The 7,221-nt window shown below is 50.6% G+C and overlaps 2 protein-coding genes across 2 annotated transcripts; one reads left to right on the top strand and one right to left on the bottom strand.

Moving 5' to 3' along the window:
* Positions 1–2,364: 2,364 nt before the first annotated feature.
* On the bottom strand, positions 2,365–4,946 carry LOC117320036 (extensin-like). Its single transcript, XM_033874728.1, has 3 exons — positions 4,801–4,946; positions 2,594–4,175; positions 2,365–2,400 (listed from the first exon to the last, which is right to left on the bottom strand). Exons 1-3 carry the CDS (start codon positions 4,932–4,934, stop codon positions 2,365–2,367), a joined length of 1,752 nt encoding a protein of 583 aa, XP_033730619.1. The 5' UTR covers positions 4,935–4,946.
* Positions 4,947–5,049: 103 nt separating this feature from the next.
* On the top strand, positions 5,050–5,481 carry LOC117320035 (prothoracicostatic peptides-like). Its single transcript, XM_033874727.1, has one exon. It carries the CDS (start codon positions 5,050–5,052, stop codon positions 5,479–5,481), a length of 432 nt encoding a protein of 143 aa, XP_033730618.1.
* The last annotated feature ends 1,740 nt before the right edge of the window (positions 5,482–7,221 follow it).

Genomic DNA, 7,221 nt, shown 5'->3' with positions numbered 1-7,221 from the left:
CGAGACGTAACCCTGTGGGGTGGAGGTATTGGTAATAAGGGTGGGGAGATCCTTACCCTGTGGTGGGACTGGTGTCCGAGACGTAACCCTGTGGGGTGGAGGTATGGTAATAAGGGTGGGGAGATCCTTACCTTGTGGTGGGACTGGTGTCCGAGACGTAACCCTGTGGGGTGGAGGTATGGTAATAAGGGTGGGGAGATCCCTACCTTGTGGTGGGACTGGTGTCCGAGACGTAACCCTGTGGGGTGGAGGTATGGTAATAAGGGTGGGGAGATCCCTACCTTGTGGTGGGACTGGTGTCCGAGACGTAACCCTGTGGGGTGGAGGTATGGTAATAAGGGTGGGGAGATCCCTACCTTGTGGTGGGACTGGTGTCCCAGACGTAACCCTGTGGGGTGGAGGTATGGTAATAAGGGTGGGGAGATCCCTACCTTGTAGTGGGACTGGTGTCCGAGACGTAACCCTGTGGGGTGGAGGTATGGTAATAAGGGTGGGGAGATCCTTACCTTGTGGTGGGACTGGTGTCCCAGACGTAACCCTGTGGGGTGGAGGTAATAAGGGTGGGGAGATCCTTACCTTGTGGTGGGACTGGTGTCCGAGACGTAACCCTGTGGGGTGGAGGTATGGTAATAAGGGTGGGGAGATCCCTACTTTGTGGTGGGACTGGTGTCCGAGACGTAACCCTGTGGGGTGGAGGTATGGTAATAAGGGTGGGGAGATCCTTACCTTGTGGTCTGACTGGTGTCCGAGACGTAACCCTGTGGGGTGGAGGTATGGTAATAAGGGTGGGGAGATCCCTACCTTGTGGTGGGACTGGTGTCCGAGACGTAACCCTGTGGGGTGGAGGTATGGTAATAAGGGTGGGGAGATCCCTACCTTGTGGTCTGACTGGTGTCCGAGACGTAACCCTGTGGGGTGGAGGTATGGTAATAAGGGTGGGGAGATCCTTACCTTGTGGTGGGACTGGTGTCCGAGACGTAACCCTGTGAGGTGGAGGTATGGTAATAAGGGTGGGGAGATCCTTACCTTGTGGTGGGACTGGTTGTCCGAGACGTAACCCTGTGAGGTGGAGGTATGGTAATAAGGGTGGGGAGATCCTTACCTTGTGGTGGGACTGGTGTCCGAGACGTAACCCTGTGGGGTGGAGGTATGGTAATAAGGGTGGGGAGATCCTTACCTTGTGGTGGGACTGGTGTCCCAGACGTAACCCTGTGAGGTGGAGGTATGGTAATAAGGGTGGGGAGATCCTTACCTTGTGGTGGGACTGGTGTCCGAGACGTAACCCTGTGGGGTGGAGGTATGGTAATAAGGGTGGGGAGAGCCTTACCTTGTGGTGGGACTGGTGTCCGAGACGTAAACCCTGTGGGGTGGAGGTATGGTAATAAGGGTGGGGAGATCCCTACTTTGTGGTGGGACTGGTGTCCGAGACGTAACCCTGTGGGGTGGAGGTATGGTAATAAGGGTGGGGAGATCCCTACCTTGTGGTGGGACTGGTGTCCCAGACGTAACCCTGTGGGGTGGAGGTATGGTAATAAGGGTGGGGAGATCCTTACCTTGTGGTGGGACTGGTGTCCGAGACGTAACCCTGTGGGGTGGAGGTTTGGTAATAAGGGTGGGGAGATCCTTACCTTGTGGTCTGACTGGTGTCCGAGACGTAACCCTGTGGGGTGGAGGTAATAAGGGTGGGGAGATCCTTACCTTGTGGTGGGACTGGTGTCCGAGACGTAACCCTGTGGGGTGGAGGTATGGTAATAAGGGTGGGGAGATCCTTACCTTGTGGTGGGACTGGTGTCCGAGACGTAACCCTGTGGGGTGGAGGTATGGTAATAAGGGTGGGGAGATCCCTACTTTGTGGTGGGACTGGTGTCCCAGACGTAACCCTGTGGGGTGGAGGTATGGTAATAAGGGTGGGGAGATCCCTACCTTGTGGTGGGACTGGTGTCCGAGACGTAACCCTGTGGGGTGGAGGTATGGTAATAAGGGTGGGGAGATCCTTACCTTGTGGTGGGACTGGTGTCCCAGACGTAACCCTGTGGGGTGAAGGTATGGTAATAAGGGTGGGGAGATCCCTACCTTGTAGTGGGACTGGTGTCCCAGACGTAACCCTGTGGGGTGGAGGTATGGTAATAAGGGTGGGGAGATCCCTACCTTGTGGTGGGACTGGTGTCCGAGACGTAACCCTGTGGGGTGGAGGTATGGTAATAAGGGTGGGGAGATCCTTACCTTGTGGTCTGACTGGTGTCCGAGACGTAACCCTGTGGGGTGGAGGTAATAAGGGTGGGGAGATCCCTACCTTGTGGTGGGACTGGTGTCCGAGACGTAACCCTGTGGGGTGGAGGTATGGTAATAAGGGTGGGGAGATCCCTACCTTGTGGTGGGACTGGTGCCCGAGACGTAACCCTGTGGGGTGGAGGTATGGTAATAAGGGTGGGGAGATCCTTACCTTGTGGTGGGACTGGTGTCCCAGACGTAACCCTGTGGGGTGGAGGTATGGTAATAAGGGTGGGGAGATCCTTACCTTGTGGTGGGACTGGTGTCCGAGACGTAACCCTGTGGGGTGGAGGTATGGTAATAAGGGTGGGGAGATCCCTACCTTGTGGTGGGGACTGGTGTCCGAGACGTAACCCTGTGGGGTGGAGGTAATAAGGGTGGGGAGATCCCTACCTTGTGGTGGGACTGGTGTCCGAGACGTAACCCTGTGGGGTGGAGGTATGGTAATAAGGGTGGGGAGATCCCTACCTTGTGGTGGGACTGGTGCCCGAGACGTAACCCTGTGGGGTGGAGGTATGGTAATAAGGGTGGGGAGATCCTTACCTTGTGGTGGGACTGGTGTCCCAGACGTAACCCTGTGGGGTGGAGGTATGGTAATAAGGGTGGGGAGATCCTTACCTTGTGGTGGGACTGGTGTCCGAGACGTAACCCTGTGGGGTGGAGGTATGGTAATAAGGGTGGGGAGATCCCTACCTTGTGGTGTGACTGGTGTCCGAGACGTAACCCTGTGGGGTGGAGGTATGGTAATAAGGGTGGGGAGATCCCTACCTTGTGGTCTGACTGGTGTCCGAGACGTAACCCTGTGGGGTGGAGGTAATAAGGGTGGGGAGATCCTTACCTTGTGGTGGGACTGGTGTCCCAGACGTAACCCTGTGGGGTGGAGGTTTGGTAATAAGGGTGGGGAGATCCCTACCTTGTGGTGGGACTGGTGTCCCAGACGTAACCCTGTGGGGTGGAGGTATGGTAATAAGGGTGGGGAGATCCCTACCTTGTGGTGGGACTGGTGTCCGAGACGTAACCCTGTGGGGTGGAGGTTTGGTAATAAGGGTGGGGAGATCCCTACCTTGTGGTGGGACTGGTGTCCGAGACGTAACCCTGTGGGGTGGAGGTATGGTAATAAGGGTGGGGAGATCCTTACCTTGTGGTGGGACTGGTGTCCGAGACGTAACCCTGTGGGGTGGAGGTATGGTAATAAGGGTGGGGAGATCCCTACCTTGTGGTGGGACTGGTGTCCCAGACGTAACCCTGTGGGGTGGAGGTATGGTAATAAGGGTGGGGAGATCCCTACTTTGTGGTGGGACTGGTGTCCGAGACGTAACCCTGTGGGGTGGAGGTATGGTAATAAGGGTGGGGAGATCCTTACCTTGTGGTGGGACTGGTGTCCCAGACGTAACCCTGTGGGGTGGAGGTATGGTAATAAGGGTGGGGAGATCCCTACCTTGTGGTGGGACTGGTGTCCCAGACGTAACCCTGTGGGGTGGAGGTATGGTAATAAGGGTGGGGAGATCCCTACCTTGTGGTGGGACTGGTGTCCGAGACGTAACCCTGTGGGGTGGAGGTTTGGTAATAAGGGTGGGGAGATCCTTACCTTGTGGTGGGACTGGTGTCCGAGACGTAACCCTGTGAGGTGGAGGTATGGTAATAAGGGTGGGGAGATCCTTACCTTGTGGTGGGACTGGTGTCCGAGACGTAACCCTGTGGGGTGGAGGTATGGTAATAAGGGTGGGGAGATCCTTACCTTGTGGTGGGACTGGTGTCCCAGACGTAACCCTGTGGGGTGGAGGTATATCCGGAGTGGAGACAAGGACGATACTAATACGGAGAGTCGTAAAGCCAGGGATTGGTTGCTAAGCGACAGAAATCCTCGAGGTGATGTCCATACTACAGTGTTTTTCTCTAGATGTCTGAAAACAAATAAGATATATTTTCTATTTCAACTGATTGCATCCTAAACAAGAGATCCCAGAGGGATTTTGACGCCTACCACTGAATGATCCATATCAGTCAAATGAAAGACTGATCTTTTCTTTTCTGTTCCCTTCTTTCACTCTTCCTACAAAACATTTAATAACTTTATATAACACTATATAGCAGGAGCAACCTGCCATCGTAAAAAATCCAAGATGGCCATACTCTTTGTCATCCATCAAATTCTTTCAATCAGACTTGTGTGCACAACTGAACCAAAGAGAACCTCTACATTTAAATTAGAGAAAGACCCATAATGGCCATTTAGTACTTTAAGAAATTGTAAATAAAGTTTCAAAATCCAAGATGGCTGCCTATTGGCCATGTTGTTTTCAGGTTGGTCCTATAATGGAATATGCATAAATTAAGGATCCAGGGGAACCTTCATATGAAATTTGATATATATAAAAAAATATTGAGCCTGAAGATATTTTTCTGATAATATTTTCCTCATAATATTTTCCCGATAATATTTTCCAATAGTAATTGTCATATGATTTGTCCTACTTTTTTTCCATTATAGACATTACAACCATAAAAAAGTTATGAAGAATATCTTACAATTGTTTCTGATGTAGCAATCTGGTGACCTCTACATCATCCAATTTCGACCCAGCTGGTTTGATGGCGTACTGGAGGGTTTGGCTGGGGTACTTAGGGGGCTGCATCAGCGTCTTGGAGTCGGACAGCACCATACAGAAACTGTAGGGGGACAGCTCTGAGAAGGCAGAAACAAATATACAGAAATATTTATATGAAGATATATGATGGATGTACTGGGATGGACGGACTCGGATGGACGGACTCGGGATGGATGGACTCGGGATGGACGACTCGGGATGGACGGACTCGGGATGGATGGACTCGGGATGGATGGATCAGATGGATGGACTCAGGATGGACTCGGGATGGATGGACTCAGGATGGATGGACTCTGAATGGACTCGGGATGGATGGACTCAGGATGGATGGACTCTGAATGGACTTGGGATGGATGGACTCGGGATGGACGACTCGGGATGGATGGACTCAGGATGGATGGACTCTGAATGGACTCGGGATGGATGGACTCGGGATGGATCAGGATGGACTCGGGATGGATGGACTCGAGATGGACTTGGGATGGAAGGGCATGGGATGGACTCGGGATGGATGGACTCGGGAGGGATGGACTTGGAATGGATGGATCGGGATGGACTCGAGATGGATGGAATCGGGAGGGATGGACTCGGGATGGATTGACTCGGGATTGACTCGGGATTGACTCGGAAGGGATGGACTCGGATGGATGGACTCAGGATGGCTAGCTTGACAGATACACATGCTGATCTAGGTACTGACCTACACACATGACTGACTGACAAGTAGAAACAAACATTATATTAACTTAAAATTTTACATATACATATGATATTGATAGAGACAGAAAGATGTAAAGGAGAGATAAACAGTGAGTGATAGACAGATGGTAACAGAGGGAGACAGATTTTATATAAGACTGGAGAACTGACACCATATTTACCTACATGTATATAAAACATATGTTTCCTCCTATACACAGACTGCCCCTGGTCAGTTTTTATGGACTGTAGCCAGACAACGTGTCAGTTATCAACGAAATCCTGACAAACAATTCCTCACAGTAACATGTACCTACTGGATGTGTGAGAAATCTGGGCAAATTAACCAAAATCTCCACAAACTGTTATGAAGTAAAAATATGATGAATTGTGAGCCTTGGGCACATGTTGATGTAAGGAGGTGATGGTTTATGCATACAAGGGATAGCATTTCATACTGTATATATACATTGTACATCCCTGATGTGTATGGTATCTGTTGGACAACATCCCAGATGTGTGTCTGTCCGACAACATCCTTGGCCTGTATCTGTCTGACAACATCTTTGGCCTGTATCTGTCTGACAACATCCCTGATGTGTGTCTGTCTGACAACATCCTTGGCCTGTATCTGTCTGACAACATCCCTGATGTGTGTCTGTCTGACAACATCCTTGGCCTGTATCTGTCTGACAACATCCCTGATGTGTGTCTGTCTGACAACATCCTTGGTCTTTGTCTGTCTGACAACATCCTTGGTCTGTATCTGTCTGACAACATCCACTATCTGTATCTGTCTGACAACATCCACTATCTGTATCTGTCTGACAACATCCTTGGTCTTTGTCTGTCTGACAACATCCACTATCTGTATCTGTCTGACAACATCCACTATCTGTGTCTGTCTGACAACATCCACTATCTGTATCTGTCTGACAACATCCACTACCTGTATCTGTCTGACAACATCCACTATCTGTGTCTGTCTGACAACATCCACTATCTGTATCTGTCTGACAACATCCACTATCTGTGTCTGTCTGACAACATCCACTATCTGTATCTGTCTGACAACATCCACTATCTGTTTCTGTCTGACAACATCCACTATCTGTATCTGTCTGACAACATCCACTATCTGTGTCTGTCTGACAACATCCACTACCTGTATCTGTCTGACAACATCCACTACCTGTATCTGTCTGACAACATCCACTATCTGTGTCTGTCTGACAACATCCACTATCTGTATCTGTCTGACAACATCCACTATCTGTATCTGTCTGACAACATCCACTACCTGTATCTGTCTGACAACATCCACTATCTGTGTCTGTCTGACAATATCCCTGATGTGTGCCTGTCTGACAATATCCCTAGCCTGTGTCTGTCTGACAATATCCCTGATGTGTGTCTGTCTAACAACATCCTTGGTCTGTATCTGTCTGACAACATCCCTGATGTGTGTCTGTCTGACAACATCCCTGGTCTGTGTCTGTCTGACAACATCCCTGGTCTGTGTCTGTCTGACAACATCCCTGATGTGTGTCTGTCTGACAACATCCTTGGTCTTTGTCTGTCTGACAACATCCCTGATGTGTGTCTGTCTGACAACATCCCTGATGTGGTCGTCATCTGGGTG

The sequence above is a fragment of the Pecten maximus genome, unplaced genomic scaffold (assembly GCF_902652985.1).
Source record: "Pecten maximus unplaced genomic scaffold, xPecMax1.1, whole genome shotgun sequence".
NCBI classification, from domain to species: domain Eukaryota; kingdom Metazoa; phylum Mollusca; class Bivalvia; order Pectinida; family Pectinidae; genus Pecten; species Pecten maximus.
The sequence above is the reverse complement of the archived record's forward strand: the minus strand, read 5'-3'. Positions and strand labels throughout refer to the sequence as shown.

Coding starts and splice junctions, on each gene's coding strand:
- LOC117320036 (XM_033874728.1), bottom strand. CDS start 4,934: ATGGTGCTGTCCGACTCCAAGACGCTGATGCAGCCCCCTAAGTACCCC. Junction 4,176..4,800: donor TTGCTACATCAGAAACAATT/GTAAGATATTCT, acceptor ATTTGTTTTCAG/ACATCTAGAGAAAAACACTG. Junction 2,401..2,593: donor ACACCAGTCCCCACCACAAG/GTAGGGATCTCC, acceptor TCCACCCCACAG/GGTTACGTCTCGGGCACCAG.
- LOC117320035 (XM_033874727.1), top strand. CDS start 5,050: ATGGATGGACTCGGGATGGACGACTCGGGATGGACGGACTCGGGATGG.